This window comes from Echiichthys vipera (genome assembly GCF_963691815.1).
Source record: "Echiichthys vipera genome assembly, chromosome: 7".
NCBI lineage: Eukaryota > Metazoa > Chordata > Actinopteri > Perciformes > Trachinidae > Echiichthys > Echiichthys vipera.
The window spans coordinates 22,411,882-22,427,735 of record NC_139832.1 but is presented as its reverse complement, the minus strand read 5'-3'; the positions used below and the strand labels follow the sequence as shown (position 1 = coordinate 22,427,735).

Here is a 15,854-nt window from a genome sequence, read left to right as displayed (position 1 = left end):
AGTGCATTCCACTATGGATGACTGGAAAAAAATTCAACATACAAATGTCTCTAAATATATTTCAAACAAAAATAGAAATGATTCCCCCTCCCATAACTTGCCACTGTGAAAGTATTAGGATATTGTCAGTTTATTGTATATGTCTCTGTCTAGCACATTATTGGATTTGAAATGAAACGATGAGGCGATGACTCCCACCTGAAGGTGATATCATCCACATTAGATGAGCTGTGTAGCAGCTGTAGTCCTGTTTTATAATAAATACCAGTAGTCTCCCAATTGCAGGTGAGAGAAAGTCACTGGACATGTTAACGTAAACTATATCATATGTAATGTGTAATGCAAACCCTGTCTTCGACAGAAGAAGGAGGATTTTTGCATTCAGTCTGATCCTAAGGTAGTGTAACATGTTTGATTAAGAACCGGGGCTTGTTCCATAAAATAAATTTGCTGAATAAGACAGGCTTATTCTGGTTAATCTGACTCATTTTCATTTGATTCGGTTCCATAAAGCAAATTCAACATTGTTAAAGCTCAGTTGCTCTGCCAACTTCTTCTATGAAACTAGTTTAATTTGCATTATGGAACCGAATCAAATGAAAATGAGTCATGGTAAACTCACTTTAGTGTTAGCCATTAAAACACACTAGTTGCCTTGCTATACTGTAGGTTTAGGATCACTGTCCTGCTGCATTGTCCTGAGACTTGAAATGTATGTAAACCCTGCAAGTGTGACACTGTTCATCCAATATGGTTTGAAATACAGATTTTATTTGAGCCTTTGAAACTGAAAAGTCCACTCTAACCTCACTGTGATTGTTCCAATCCAATGTGTAGAAACAAAAAGAGTCCTTATCCTTTCCCACTGCAGTGTGTGATGGCTTCCCTTGACAGCCTCTGTATGGGCATTGCCTTTCAATGGTCTGTTGCTCCTTGAGAGAGAGAGAGAGAGAGAGTGGTCCGGTAAATAGCTGCCAAAGAGACAGAGAGAGGTTACAACCCCTCTCCGTCCTGACGTCACTGTCTTGGCTCACCCAAACTTTATTTCTATACGGACACTGGAGGACAGGCGATGTCAGGTTGCCAGGTTCTGATCAATTAAGCACCAACGGGCTCTAAAGTGACGTCAGTGGTACCTTTCGCCTCCTAGCTGCTCAACCACGGGACAATAAGGTGGAAGTAGTTTGAGGTGAAAGCCTGAATAACCAATCTAGGCCTTTGGCAGAAACTAAAGGCTGCTGAAGTTTGAGCACGTAGCATTTATGTGACGAAACCTGATGGAGTCATGATGAAACCCTATTAAAGGCTTTTCTAATACATAACTTGAATGAGGCAATATTGCACAGCAGTAAGATAATTGTAGCGTCTTTCACATTTACCGGGAGATTCAGCATGATTTCATCATTAAGGATACGCCTCATTTTCATAGAAGACTGGAGTTCTTTGATGGTAAGACCTTGACTGTGAATGAATTTAACACACTGGATGTGTGTGTGTGCATAAAAAGAGAGCAGACAGAACGAGAGAAGGCAAGAGGAAGTATTGGTAGCAGTCTGGATGAGTTTCCACAGTTAAAGCCTGCTGAGAGCACATTTTCCACCTCGGCCAGACAAAAGAGTGCAGCGGTTACTAGAACAGAGCTCTCTGTTGTTCTCCAGTCCTTTCTGCCTTAATGGCTCTTTAGCCGCTGAGGGCCAACAGCTTCTGTAGAAACACAAAACACTGGACAGCTCTAAATATCAGCTGACAATTTCAGTGTTGTGCCTTTTGATTCTAGGAAACAAACAGAAGAGACTAAAGGTTGTAAAGTTGACGTTGCATTGTAATTGCATTTATTTATTTCCAATAGATATTCACATTCATAGCAGTTTAACTACAGCAAAGACACTTTTTTATCTCTAGTCATGAAAGAAATAAATCACAAAGTGAAAATCAAGGACAACAAGGTAAAGTGTATCATAGAATTAAAAAAAAAACACTTGTTCATAAACAATTAAGTCAAATGATGCATTGTAATGGGCCTTAAAAAACAAACAAAAAAACAGATCCAGCTCTTTCCACAGTAATACTTGGTGCTGCTTTCTGCAAATTAAGGGATTTTTCTTTTTAAAAACGTATACATCAAAGGTTTAGAACACTTCAAGAGCAATGAATGCCTTTTTTAAAAAAAAATGCTGATTCTCTCATGCTTCAATGCATCACTTTTTTGTGCTTAAATCATCATCATCAAAACAGTCACTTCTGTTGTCTCATGCAAAGAGTTTAAAGGAAAACGGAGCACTTACACAACAATCGTTTTGTTTTAAATACTTTAGCTACTGATGTTGGAGGACAGTCAGTCATAAAAAAACACCTGGGTGTGTAATGTGCACTTTTCCATCACTTTAGAAACTTCTAGCTTCAACAATGAGTGTTGACATAGAGGATTCATCTTAACCTACTCGTCATGCGTGAGGAAAGATACACAAACTTTACAGCTTTTGAAGGTCACCCGCTGCGTGATGATGGGCACAGCGTATTAACAGCAACAGGTTTCAAATCAAACATCACAAGACGCAAGAGCAAAAAGAAAGAGAGAAAACCTTTACTCAAAGAAACATGCCAACTTTAAGTGAAACCGTGGGCCCTCTCTACTACGACAGCTACGGGTTCCTGCTCGTAACTCGGAGCGCAGGCCGAACCATACTGGCCTCCCACAGCTCTCTCGGGTCCCTTTTGTCTGCATATACAAAGCTCAGAACAACAGGGCTGTTGACAGGCTGAGGTAAAGTGATGCGCCTTCTGGTCTGCCATCTGTGGAGACAGGATGGAGAGGGATTCTTCCCGTGTGTCATATTTCACCTCCTCGCCTAATTTACAGCTACAGTATCCCTCAACAATAAGCTCCTTCCTAAGTCAGGGGGGCAAATGCACTCCTGCACCAACGAGGGGGACCTCTGCCCTACTGCAGAACAAAAGTTGCCTGATACATGAGAGGGCTCTAAAGCTAACAAGTTCTTCTCAATGAAACAAGTTGAGTTTCTCGATTATGCGTTCAGCTTTGGTTATCTGTGCCCAAATGAAATTAAAATGAAACAATGGAGGAGAAACAGTATAAAACTAAACTCTGGCAACATACTGAGTCAATATGGTATTTGAGCTCTTGCTTTACAGGCCCTCAGGAAAAGCAACTTTACTTTCCAAAGTCAAATGTTCTTAAATGTAGATTAGCTGACAAAAATAATCTCTTACTTCAAGGTAAAGCCTGTCTTTTGGCGTGTTACCATCAGGAGCAAAAGTCAGGGGGCTTTATGTGGCAAGGGACAAATAAAGTTGTGCTTACATAAATCGATCACTTCGAAAGGATGAGTAAGATGACTAATCTCGTCATTGCTTTGTGGTCCTACTGCGTACTAGATAGTCAATCATGTTAACCAGCATCTCTGCCTGTACTTCACTAAACCCTGATTTAAGACAGCATAAAGCAGGCAAATGCATGTCCTCTAGCGAGCCTCTGTGGATATCTTTCCACACAGAGCCCTACATTTACTGTTTGACAGAACATATTCTGCCGGTGAGGTGGATGATAGGAGAGGGAGAGCACTGCAGAGTAGCGGCAACGCCGGGAGGCCGAATTAAAACACAGAATGGAAGGCGAGTGGTCACACAGACGGGCTGATGAAACACTTCTGACTGACAAAGCAGAAATATCATGCTGATGAGCATGCTGATGGGCCAAAAGGAGATTGAGGAACTATCCGGCAACGCAGCAGGTCAGGAGCGGATGCTTGAGCCGGGTGTCTTTCCTGGTCAAACTGAGTGCTGCTGTTGATATTTAATACACCCAGATGATCGTCAACACCATGATCTGCCTGCAGATCTGTCATGGTGGCTGATGTGATGCATAAACATGTTTTGATGTGTGTGGTTTTTTTGTGTGTGTGTGTGTTAGTGAATTACTAACATCGCCAGGGGTCATTGACCCAGGAGAAGAAACCAAAACATAGGTTTGTTTCTTTTCCATGCCCGTTTGTTTAATATACAGTACAATATATCACGTTAACTTGCATGTGGACTGAACCATTAAATAACAAGTGCGGCCTTTGTTATTTTTTGTTAGTAATTCATCATTTTGATTGCTGGTGTACATTTGTGATAAAATTGATTTTCTTCCCAGCAGACAAACTTTTTTTTGTTTTAAAGACTATTTTTTGACAGTTTTCAAGCTCCCCATCAGACAGGACAGCCAGAAAATGAAGGGGGAGGGGGGGGGGGCTGCCCTGAGGAGCCTCAGCCTCACCACATGGGGCGACTGCTCCAACCACCACGCCATCGACCACCCCAGCAGACAAACTTTTAGTGGTATTAATTGATGTCTGTAAGAGAAGGATTGTCCACCAATGCTGCATATTAAGGTCAAATTACACTTAAAGGATATTTATACCCCATTTTGAATATACTGTACCCACTGTTCCCCCATCAAATACTCCTGTAAAGGCATCCTTAACTGACATAACATTCGGGGTACGCTTAAACACATACAGAGGTTATAAAATCTCAAGAGGTGAAGGGTAAGAAGACGGTTTAAAAGCCTTGTGAGAACACATTAAAAATATCCAGCAGTGAAGTCTGCTCCACATAAACTATGTTCATATACAGCATTTCTGGCCTTGAGTTGGTTCTGACTTGTCTCGAAAGATTCACGCTCGTTCACTTAGCCGTCAGCACACACACTCTCACACGTGCACGCCGCACACACACTCAAAACATGCATGTATGTAGACATTTGAAGAAAGGGTCACAGTATACTACTTCAATAATCTGTAAGACACTTCATCTAAGCATAAACCGTTTGTAGAGGGTGAAACAAAATGAAAGGTGAGAGCGGGGAAATGAGTGATAGATGAAAGAAAAAATATCAGCCAACCTGTCGGGGATTATCCGTGGTGGATTTTGCAGAATTAAATCTGATGAAATGTCCTGTGAGAGGGAATTATTGGGAATAATGGGATAACTATTCCCTCACATGACAAGCCAGCTCCCTCATCTCTGTTTTTTTCAGTCAGGCTGCCCCAGGGCAATGTGTATGTTTATGTTGTAATGAGCGAGTGAATGCCTTCTAAAGCTAAAAAACACAGAGCTGATAAACAAAAAGATTCCAGCTAGTAGAACAGCCCTTTTCTTTTTAATCTTCATATCATGGTCCCAGGCCAATGACAGCATGGGTCGGCTGTAGAAATAAGAACCCTGTGGCCTTTTCCTAATAACTAAACCAGCAGGGGTCGTAGGTGTCAGGCGTGTGAGCATGCCGACATTTGCACCTACTTTTCAGAAAAACTGGCAGGCAAAACTGTGAAACGCTGAAAAAGAGACGCAGACACACTGTTACGGCATGTTAGAACGTGCACAGTGGTCTTCTGCAACTACAATGTGTATCGTGTTCTCTTTGTGACAACAGGACAGTGCTGGTACATCTCAGTATTAAGAACCAAGTATTCCACAAACAACCTCCATCTCTAAGTCACTAAAACCACAATACAAAGCAGTTGTTGCGATCACGCGACTTTCCCTGCTCGCCTTTTCGTCTCATTACCTTATTTACCATTCTTTCTCTGTACATGCAGTTATTGTAGGAAATCCTAATTTATTCATCCGAGAGACTTTACTGGATTTGTAAAGGATGTTAGATAGCGGCGTGAACAAAGACGTGTGGTTGCAGGTGTGGATATACTCCTTACTCGTACTCATTTCAGAAGAGCAACAGATAGTAAGGAGCTCATCTTTGGCTAATCACTATCTGTTTCTCTCAGTCAGTAAGAAAAAAGGTAATACAAAAAAAGTTAAAAACAGATGTTGAATTATGTTTTTGGACCACATAAAGTAGATGTGTGTGGTGGGATTCAGTGTGGTGATTGTGTGTTAGGACTGTGTCGAAAGCGAGGTAACAGTGTTTATCAAACAAATAAATGCACACACACACACACACACACACACACACACACACACACACACACACACACACACACACACACACACACACACACACACACACACACACACACACACACACACACACACACACACACACACACACACACACACACACACACACACACACACACACACACACACACACACACACACACACACACACACACACACTCCCACACAAAATCCTTAAAGGTCCCCAGTGACATGCTCCCATTAAATTAAAACATAACAGTTAAAAGTAAAGTAATTCTCTCCATATATAGCAGGTTAATATTGCTACGCTCGTCTCCATGGTTACTAGGTTAAAAGACAGGATAGGAGGAGACAGGTAGGACTGCTGTCAGGAGAAGCTGAAGATAATACTGCCATATCTTCCTATGTATTAGAAGACAGGTGTAGGACTGCCATACTAGCGGGGTAGTAGGGTGATAGCCATTTGAAGACTGTAGTGAACCAGCTGTCATGGTAACAACGGTGTGGGAGCGCCACACTGAGATGAGGGATGAGGGCTGGGGATCTGGCAGTGAGATGTGTCCATGATCACTCAGGGTCAGAGGGGGGCGCGGGGCGAATGCCACCTTCCCAGCCTCGTGGCCGTTCACTGCAGACCTCGCTGCGCCTCATGTTCTCTTCCTGGCCACCTCCGCATCCTGGCACTCAACGGCCGACAGCGCAATCAGCATCTGGGCGGCGTAGTAGGTGGCCATGATGATGAGACGTGAATGCGGCACGGGGAAGCAGAACTTATTCACGGCGATGGTGAGGTCGGAGACCATGAAGAGCACAGCACCCAGGCAAGCACACAGCTTGGTCCAGGTCCACACGTCGTTGGTAAGCTGCAGGCCTGCGATGGCCCTCCAGCCCATGAAGCCGATCAGTGCGATGTAGACGGCTACCAGGTAGGTGAAGGGGCCAGACAGGTAGGGGTATAGCAGCATGTAGCTCAGAGAGGACACAGCAGTGATGACCAGGCCAGCAGACACGTTAGTGGGCTTCATTCCAAAGGCAGAAGAGTAGAGGACGTGGGTGATGGCAAACATTAGAAGGCCTGCAGGACATTATATAAATATATTTCAATACAATCCTACAAAGTAGCATCCTATCCATCTATCAGATGTAAAACTTAAAAAATCTAAAGCTTCAAACATGGCACCTGATGAAGTGAAGATAATGAAGCATTATTTATTTATTACAGTTATTTGGCTCTTATATTTGTAGTTTTGGTGAGTGTTCTTTCTTATTTAATATTATTACATTGGTTATAATAACTTTGGTAATTCGCCAAAGTCCTTCCTGAGAACTGGGAACACTGTGACATTCCAACAACATGCCACAACAAGTCTAATAGGCCCGAGCAGACAGATGCTGAAACAACTTTTAAATGGTCAGATAAGCAAAGACTTTATTTGGATGTAAAACCAGAAAGTAGGAGGAGGAAAAAAAGGACAGTAGGTCAAAGTTGAACCACTGGTTATGTTTGTAAACCATGATGGGTGTTTCCATCAGATATGCTGTTCGTCTTCATTTTTGTCCTCCAAGTCTATTTGTCTGATCTGGATGTTTGTCTAGAAACAGTTTGATTATCCAACTGTTTATGCCCTCGCCCTACTGAACTTGTTTCTTTTGCAGTGACTTCCCACATTCAATTATGCTACTACAAATAGAAATGATAAAAAATAAGGAAACAAACCCTAATGATCTTTTTTTACGATATAAAATCCATATGAAAGTCCTATGAGACAATTGTAACAGAGGACTCACCGTGGACGAAGTAGCCCTGCTCCTGCCAGATGAGAAAAGCATCTCCCAGAGCAGAAAAGATGAGGCCAGCCAAGATCTTGCGGGCACTGGAGTGAGCACCAAGGAAGCTGAACCCATGTGCCAGTAAAAACACCCAGAGGCAGAAGATGGGTAGACATTTGATTAGTGCGCTGAACCAGGATGGACTTGAGGTGGGCAGCCACAGGACAAAGTATACACAGGTTGCCTTGAAGAATGGCACCAGCTTTGGGCCTTCACTCTTGACCTTAAACGAGATTAAATATTGACATTATTACTTTAGTCATAGCTGGTTGCACTTACATTAGGCGATTATATTCAGTGAGCAATGTGACACATTCTCCCTTAAACTGGATTCATCAAATGTCTATTATCTCAAGGCAGAGGGCATGACAAATATCCCAGGAAGCAAAGACCGCAAAACAGTCAGCACTGCGTGTGTTTGAGCTTCAGTAAACAGTTCATCTTTGATTAAAAGAGGGAATAAACACAGCACACTGTAAGTACTTCTACTTATATGGCAGAGTGGTTTGGGTTAGGACTGGAGCAGTCTTCAGGCTTGCTTTGTGTGGTCACTAGTTTGCATCACTGTGTCAGACATGCACGTGTTTTGTGGCTGAAACAAAACTCTGCAGAAACAAGCAAGTAGAAGGGGAAATGCAACACAGAGTTCCTTTGACTCCCTGTAACCTTTTATTCACTTCTTTTTTGACTGTCGCTCCCCATCTTGTTTTTGTTTCTCTCCTCTGCTTCACCTTCTTTTCCGCATCTCATGTTCTTGGAAAACACGTAGCAAGTCTCTGTTTCGTCTTTCAAGCTGTGTTACCTGTCATATTTCTTTCTGTCCAAATACATGAGACCCAGCAGGGTCATAAAAAATACAGGGCTGGAAAGAGGTTTCAAAACACCTCTGGAATGACCACCCACCTATGGTTCTAAGAATTGCTCGCAAGGCTTAAGTGAGAAGGCCGCAAGCATCAAAGAGGAAGTAGAGAGAAGAGGTTAGGCTAGAGTTGAGATCACTGAAGGAAGGAGGATACAAGTAAGACAGGGAAGCTAGGACTAGGAAGAGGTCATAGTGCAACAGGGAAAGGGTTGAAAAAGACTGGGCTTGATGTCCCAAAAGACTATTTTCCAGTGGTCTGCATGAACATTCTGTTGTAAAGTAAAGTGATACAAAAATAGATGCTCAGATTGCAATATTCACAAAAGAATAAGTAAGAAGGGCATAAGAAAGGAAGCAGGAGGAAGCACGGGGAAGTGAAGCTTTAGGGTGTGTGTGTGTGTGTGTGGGGGGGGGGGGGTTACAAGTATTCAGATGACAGCTGAGTTGAGGATTTAACAAGTGAGTTGGGGAGAGAGGGTAGAAGGAGAAGGTGAGAGACAATGAGGGGTCACTCTAGTTCATACAACTTGTGCGCCCTGGAGAAGGGGAGGAAGAGGAGCCCCCTGATTGCCGTCCGCTCAATAAAATAGCAGGGCCAAATTACCGTACAAGATCACACAAAATGTTTGCTGATAGCTATTACAGCTAACACAGCAGGAAAACACATGACATGCAAGTTCACAAATGGTCACAAGCATGCTGAGACAAAAAAATCAGTGTTATCTGTTGTAATTTAAGCTTTGTCACGTATCATAGAGTAACCAAAACATTGGTTTATATGCGATATATTGCCGAGTTTATTGTATTAGCTGAACTATATTGGCTCTCTGCATCATTAAGGTCTGATTGATCAGACGAACGACTGGTCGACAATGCAGACACCCTGTTGTTTGGAGAGGCTCCACGTCAACTCAGATCTTCCACAATGGTCTAAGATCGTGTTCTGGGAAAGAAATTGGACATTTTACTTTTGACTATGCTCCCATTCTGTGCCATACCATTTCCAAATACACCCGGGATTCTAGTGAACAATTTTTAGTGACTGCTAACATTGCAGTCAACTAATGCTTTACAGTAAATGCTATGTTTTTCTGTCTCTGTACCTGCAGTTATTTGCATCCCTAATATTGGTGTCACTCTGCCCTTGTTTAATTTTCCATGGTTTTCTTTCAGACACTGTGTTGAGATGTCTACCAAAGATGCAAAAAAGAGGAATAACAGGTTTACCACCATCATAAGAGCTTATTGTATTGCAAGTAGCATGAGAGGAATCTTTCCACTGAGGCAAAACTAATGTGAACTAATGCCCTCCTCTCCATTCAGGCCTTCATAAAACAAATGGATACATAAGTCTTATGGTGTGTGGGTGGGTGTGTGGGTGTGGGTGTGTGTGTGTGTGTGTGTGAGTGGGTGAGTGAGTTAGTTTGAGAGAGAGAGAGAGAGAGAGAGAGAAAGAAAGAGAGAGAGAGAGAGAGAGAGAGAGAGAGAGAGAGAGAGAGAGAGAGAGAGAGAGAGAGAGAGAGTATGGTGAGCCTATCTATCCCATTAATGCCAAATGGGAGCCGAACAGAGCAGACAAAACTGGCAGGATTCCCAGACTAGCCAATATCATAACTTTGTTTATCAGGCCACTGGTGACTACTTCAGCACAGGACATATTCCTGTTGTACTGTTGGGATCGTTACACGGGTAAACTCTGTACTAGTAGTTAATAAAGTGCTGTGAAAGAATACTTGGCCTGAGATCTGCAGTCCAAGGCACATTATATTTAGGCTCAATTATCCATGATCCCAAACGGTTTGATTGTTATTTGTGCCCGCACAAAAAAACTCCAGTCTAGTGAAGGGATTTGGAGGGTTAACACAGATTCCAGGGAGGAAGGTGGGAGGAAGTTAGAGATTCCCATAACCTTTGGTCCTATTCATGCTGCGTTTTTGAGACATACTTTGCAGTTTCCCTTTCCGTTGTTGTCCATGTAAACTTACTGATGTACACAGAATGAAGAGGGATGCACGTACATGCAGCATTGAGTACATGGGATACACAAACATCACAAAGCATACAAAAGCTACTTGTAAAATTTTCAAGAAATGTCTCATTGTATCATTAGCTGGAGGGAAACAGTATTTAGACTTTCATATAAATTCTGATACCGTCTGGTGAATATTACTGTTCTTGTCAAATAACATATCATTAGTGCTGTAATTAGTGATAGACCGATACATCGGCTGGCCGATATTTGCCCTTTTTAGGTGTATCGGCATCGGCCGATGCGGGCTGCTACGTTCGCCTATAGTTTCTTCCCGGCATTATTTACAGACAGGCGTCCTCAGGCAGCTCTGTGTTGCTGGAGACGCCTTTTTTAAAGTTCAATAAAATGTCCTTTCTAAAAAAAAATTGAGACTTGTAACATTTCTTATCATCATTGTGTAATTTTTAAGATGTAAATTGAGGGAGCAAAAGAAGTATCGACTCCAAATATCAGCTCAAGATAATCGTCAGTCTGTATCGGTCATCGGCTAAGGCTGATAAAAAAAACGGTATCGGCCCTAACAAATCCATATCGGTCGATCCCTAGCTGTAATATCTGATATAATTATTCTTCCCCAGTACAATACATGAAATTGTTACATCAAGAATTTCGTAGTGGAATTCATATACTGCACAGTGGATGTAATGTTTGATTTCTCTCGGGTTTAGCCTAGTTCTTCCGTTCAGTGTCTTGTACCTGAATGACATTGTTGGGGCTTTTTTCCCACCTACTCCACTCACATTGACTGAGGCCTCAGTTTGTCTGCAGGGACAGTGAAGGGGACATTAGTGACGGCTTTGAGACCCGCGTGACAGTCAGCTGTAGCCAGCATAAAAGAACAGAACATAGTGACTGGTTTAGGAGACAAACTAAATTAATCATTACATCATCTTGTTGTTTGAATGATCACTGCTGTTTGCGGAAGTGCTGTTGCACATAGAGCTGACTGGCTGCAAACACCTGTCTCTGTCCTCTAGTAACGAATAAAGTAGTAAATGATTGACTGCATTTGCACGGTCACTAACAAGAATCGCATTGTTGTTGTTTTTTCAGGGATGAACAACAAGATGTAATGGCTCCCTAACCACCAGTACCAAACAAAGGGGTTCTACAAATGACTTTGTTGTTTTTATCTACATTGACACAGTGCTTCTTTAGCTGTGTTAAAACTACAAATCAATGTACTTTTCAAGCTAGGAATTGATGCAGAATCACTTGAAAATGAGGACTATTACATACTGCAGTACAAGTTTACTAATTTGCAAACTTTTGTCACTGCTAAACTATCAGCGACCTGAGGCCAAACTCATCTTGGATCTGCATTGAAGCACTGAATAACATCCAGCCAGAAGGAACATCTATTCATTTTTTTTCTGGGTCATTCTGGGACGCACACTAGCCTGGTGTCAGAAACATGATATACAGAAACGTATAAAAGACCTGTAAAGTCTTGTGTACTTCATTTGGCAGAGGGGAAATGTAACATAAGTATGCTCCTGCAGGAACAGCTGGCATGTGAGTCATATGACAATGTTATTTCTATGTAGCATCACACAACAACCCTGCTGTGGGAAGGATCCATCTTACAGCTGCTTTAACTCAGAGGATAACTTTAGGTCAGTTGCTGAGGATCAGAACAGTACAGCAGAGTACAATATATATGTTGGTGCTCTTCCACACAAAGGAATACTACGTTCTATCAGTTTAACCTACACTTTACAACGTTTTTGAAGTAAGTGAATTATATTTAGTGAAGTAAAAACATTTTAGGACAAGGGACAATGGGTAAACACTTCAAAAAGGGTATTAGAAAAAAATACAAAGAAGCAAAATGAAGCTTCCACTGTATCTCCAGGCTACAGCACACACATGCTGAGTTCAAAGTCCACATTAGCTGAGGTCAGTTGCCGGTCTGACTATTGTTGGGGAAGAATTTAAAATGTAAATCAAAATAACAGATCGTACAATACTCTGAGACCACTGCAAACAAAAATATGGCAAATTAAAAGCCTTTATTGACTTTTGTTTGCAGTGGTCGATGTAATGTTTCATGACAATCACTAAGTCGATGTTATTTGCTTTCATACTTTTGACTTTTCAGACTGGAGAGGGAGAGAAATGTGTGTCCTAATACACCATCCAACAGGCGTTTGTCTCAGTGCATGCCTCTACATTCCCCCTTCACTGCAATTCTGTGGCCAAGGCTTTATAATTAAGTTAAGCAGCCCCAGGACCTGCACAGCATCCTCGTCACTAGGCAACCACTTTGTATGGCAAGTATTCCTCCACACAGCAATCACACAGGGTACATATCAGGAATTACTACTGGCCAAGTTGACCGCTGCAAATGGTTTAAAATGGCATAGCTCTGTCAAAGTAAAACTATGCTAAGGCCGGCTAAGTTTTTCATATAGCCTAGCAGTCACGTTTTATTGTTAAAAGTGCCAATTCCCTGCTGTGGTACTTACAGTCGCTCAATTATGTATGGATGGGTTTATATGTAACGCATAGCTTCATCAAAGGAGAAGAAAAGAAAGGCAGCCACAGCAGAGAACTGCTCGGCGCATGCGTTACTGGAGGGAAAGAAGAAGAAAAAAAGACAAAAAAAGGTCGTCACATGACAGTTTTGCGTTTTTTGTAAAGGGCTGCCTTTGGAAATTTGTGGAAACGTCCTTCTGTTCGTGGAATATCGAGATGGAGCAGCGGGGACAGTCGCTGATTAAAAACGTGTCAAAATGCCAAGGAAACTACCACACTGAGCATAAAAGGGGCACATTCAGAGGCTTATCGTGAACAAATGACGAGGAAATAAGACGCTGACAATGCAACGTGGGTGTCCAAAGGCACCTGGCTAAACATTTTCAATTCAGCAAAAATACATTTTTATATCTGCTGTTTAATTGTCACCTTAGCATGCATTGGCCTTCGAAGACAAAGTATGAAACGATATGAATGATAACGCAAATAAGACATTAAACTTAGTAACTCGGGGCAGCCTATAATGAACATATAATTTAGTGATAGAAACCCTAATAAGAATGGGTCATTTCATCTCTGTAAGTGTTGTTATCATGTAGCTAAACTAGCTACCACTAACTGTTTAGTGTGAAAAATGTCAACGCTGGCTTGAAGCAGATACTCACCACTGTCACCGGGGAAACCATTTCTCCCTCTGTGGTGTCCGTGTCGATGAGAAAGGTATTTAATGCCAAAAATTGGGCTCGGTTCCTCCTGTTTATGTTGTACTGTTTGAGGGATGCCGATTGTTTTTGTCCTCGCTCCGGTAGGCGTGCCGACATCCAGTAGGAGGTGAGAGACCAGCCGGGATGTGGGCGGGGTTTTTCTTTGTCGTCCAATAGGAGCAGAGAGTATTCGTGATGAGGGGCGGGTCAAGGCGCGAGGGCCGCCCTGATAGGAGGAGTCAGTCTGTTGTTTACATATCGGAGCAGATGGCCTTTATTTACATTTGATAGAAATGGAGTTTGTTGGTATCGTTTGCTTTGAGCTCATCATTGATTGTGCACCGGTAATCCTTTCTTAATGGATCAGAAATCAGACAAAGAGCCTTGCAAACATCTACTAAAGATCGAAATAAAGTTGCTGATTGCATTGATTCAAATACATGAATCTATAGAGTGCTTGAGCTCTACTTGCCTTAGATCAGTCAAACAGTTTACCCTAAAATCCTGACACAAAATTTGGAATAAAAATACACTAAATGAAATGGAAATGTGTTTCTTGGTTGGATTTACATTTGTTGGAGTTGTAGGTTAAATTGACTGATGATACTTCATTTCAGAGGGGGATGTATTAGTTTTTATTCCACTTAATTGACATAAAACCAGTTTATAAAGGTATCTCATGAAACATGATAGGCATAGACATGACATAAAATGAGTATCAACCATCTGAATTAAAATGCTATTGTGTGGGCGCTATGATTATGAACATAAAAGGTTATAACTTCCTGAAAAGGACATTCTGCTTTTACTTTCGGCGAGGTAGTCCTATTTGATCCTTTGCTCGAGTATAGCCTAATCTTGAATGTAGGATCTTTACTTAAAGACCTTAGTAAAACATATTCAGTAGCTAAATACTTCCAATGCAGTTGTAACAGTGATGGTATGGCTATTTTCCTTAACGGCCTCAGAGACTCATATAACATGCATTTGGGTGGATTTGATGAAAAATGTCCGCATTTGTACCGACATCATGGGGTCGACAAGTAGGCTATCAAAAGTCTTTTTGGACGGACATTGTGTAAAGACAGGCGGAAGTTCCAGTCACACATAAGAGCTAATCTACAGTTTATTTGCGGAACAGGTTCAATTAAAACGAAAGTAATTATATGTGAAGCCCTCGGACAATTTCCGTATCGGTAGTATGAGGAAGACATGTTCATTCCATTCGAAATATGGTGAGAAATAGAGGAGGGGATAGAAAAGGGGAAACAATCATGACTAGTTCATAGGACACAGTAATCCGAACAGCATTATTATCACATTGCGACGCATCCAACCGGTTTTGGGGATCAATTTCAAGACTGCAGAGCACGTGCTTGTTGAAGGAAATGTGTAGCCTATGTGACAGGAAGGACACGAGTCATGACGGAAGAAAATGAAAAGATTAGAGCTAAGGGGTAGTCTCAATATGTCACACTGGGCAGTGTAGTCCTCAATCACTCCAGAAGATGGCAGTAGTGCATCCGAAGAAGATTTGTATTTAAAAAAAAAAATCAATATAAACATTACTTTCCTTATATGTTCCAGAGTGAGTACACAATACTAAAAAATACATCCAAACGTAGAAATAATAATAACATCAATTAAAATGTACAAAGACAGTAAAACATAGAACATGGAATAAAGAATGACAGCCGGGATTCGAACCAGGCCTCGCTCTGAGGCGACAGTGCTAACCACACCACCACCGTGTCGCCCCTGTTAATATCAACTAACTTCTGTAAATCAAAATTAAGTTGTAAAATAAAAACAATCTACAGTCTCCCTCTCACAATCACATGATGATGATAATGATGATGATGATGCTTATGATGATGATGACGCATTCTTCTAAATAAACACTGCTGAACATAATGTCGTTGTTTTTATTTGATTTTTATTGAAGACAAATACAGGACACTACAGGGGTGGAATATAAATAAATGAATGTTTTTTTAAGGTTAGT

The 15,854-nt window shown here is 41.6% G+C and overlaps 1 protein-coding gene across 1 annotated transcript; it reads right to left on the bottom strand.

The window, feature by feature from the left end:
• Positions 1–6,187: 6,187 nt before the first annotated feature.
• tmem86a (transmembrane protein 86A) lies at positions 6,188–13,921 on the bottom strand. The gene is made up of 3 exons (XM_083917336.1): positions 13,811–13,921; positions 7,732–7,996; positions 6,188–7,018 (listed from the first exon to the last, which is right to left on the bottom strand). Exons 1-3 carry the CDS (start codon positions 13,829–13,831, stop codon positions 6,591–6,593), a joined length of 714 nt encoding a protein of 237 aa, XP_083773462.1. The 5' UTR covers positions 13,832–13,921; the 3' UTR covers positions 6,188–6,590.
• Positions 13,922–15,854: the final 1,933 nt, after the last annotated feature.

Bases quoted from the DNA above. Each gene is read 5' to 3' on its own strand.
- tmem86a (XM_083917336.1), bottom strand. From the start codon at position 13,831: ATGGTTTCCCCGGTGACAGTG. The intron at 7,997-13,810 runs GTGAGTATCTGC...ATCTCGTTTAAG, and splicing joins TGGTTTCCCCGGTGACAGTG to GTCAAGAGTGAAGGCCCAAA. The intron at 7,019-7,731 runs GTGAGTCCTCTG...AATGTCCTGCAG, and splicing joins GCAGGGCTACTTCGTCCACG to GCCTTCTAATGTTTGCCATC.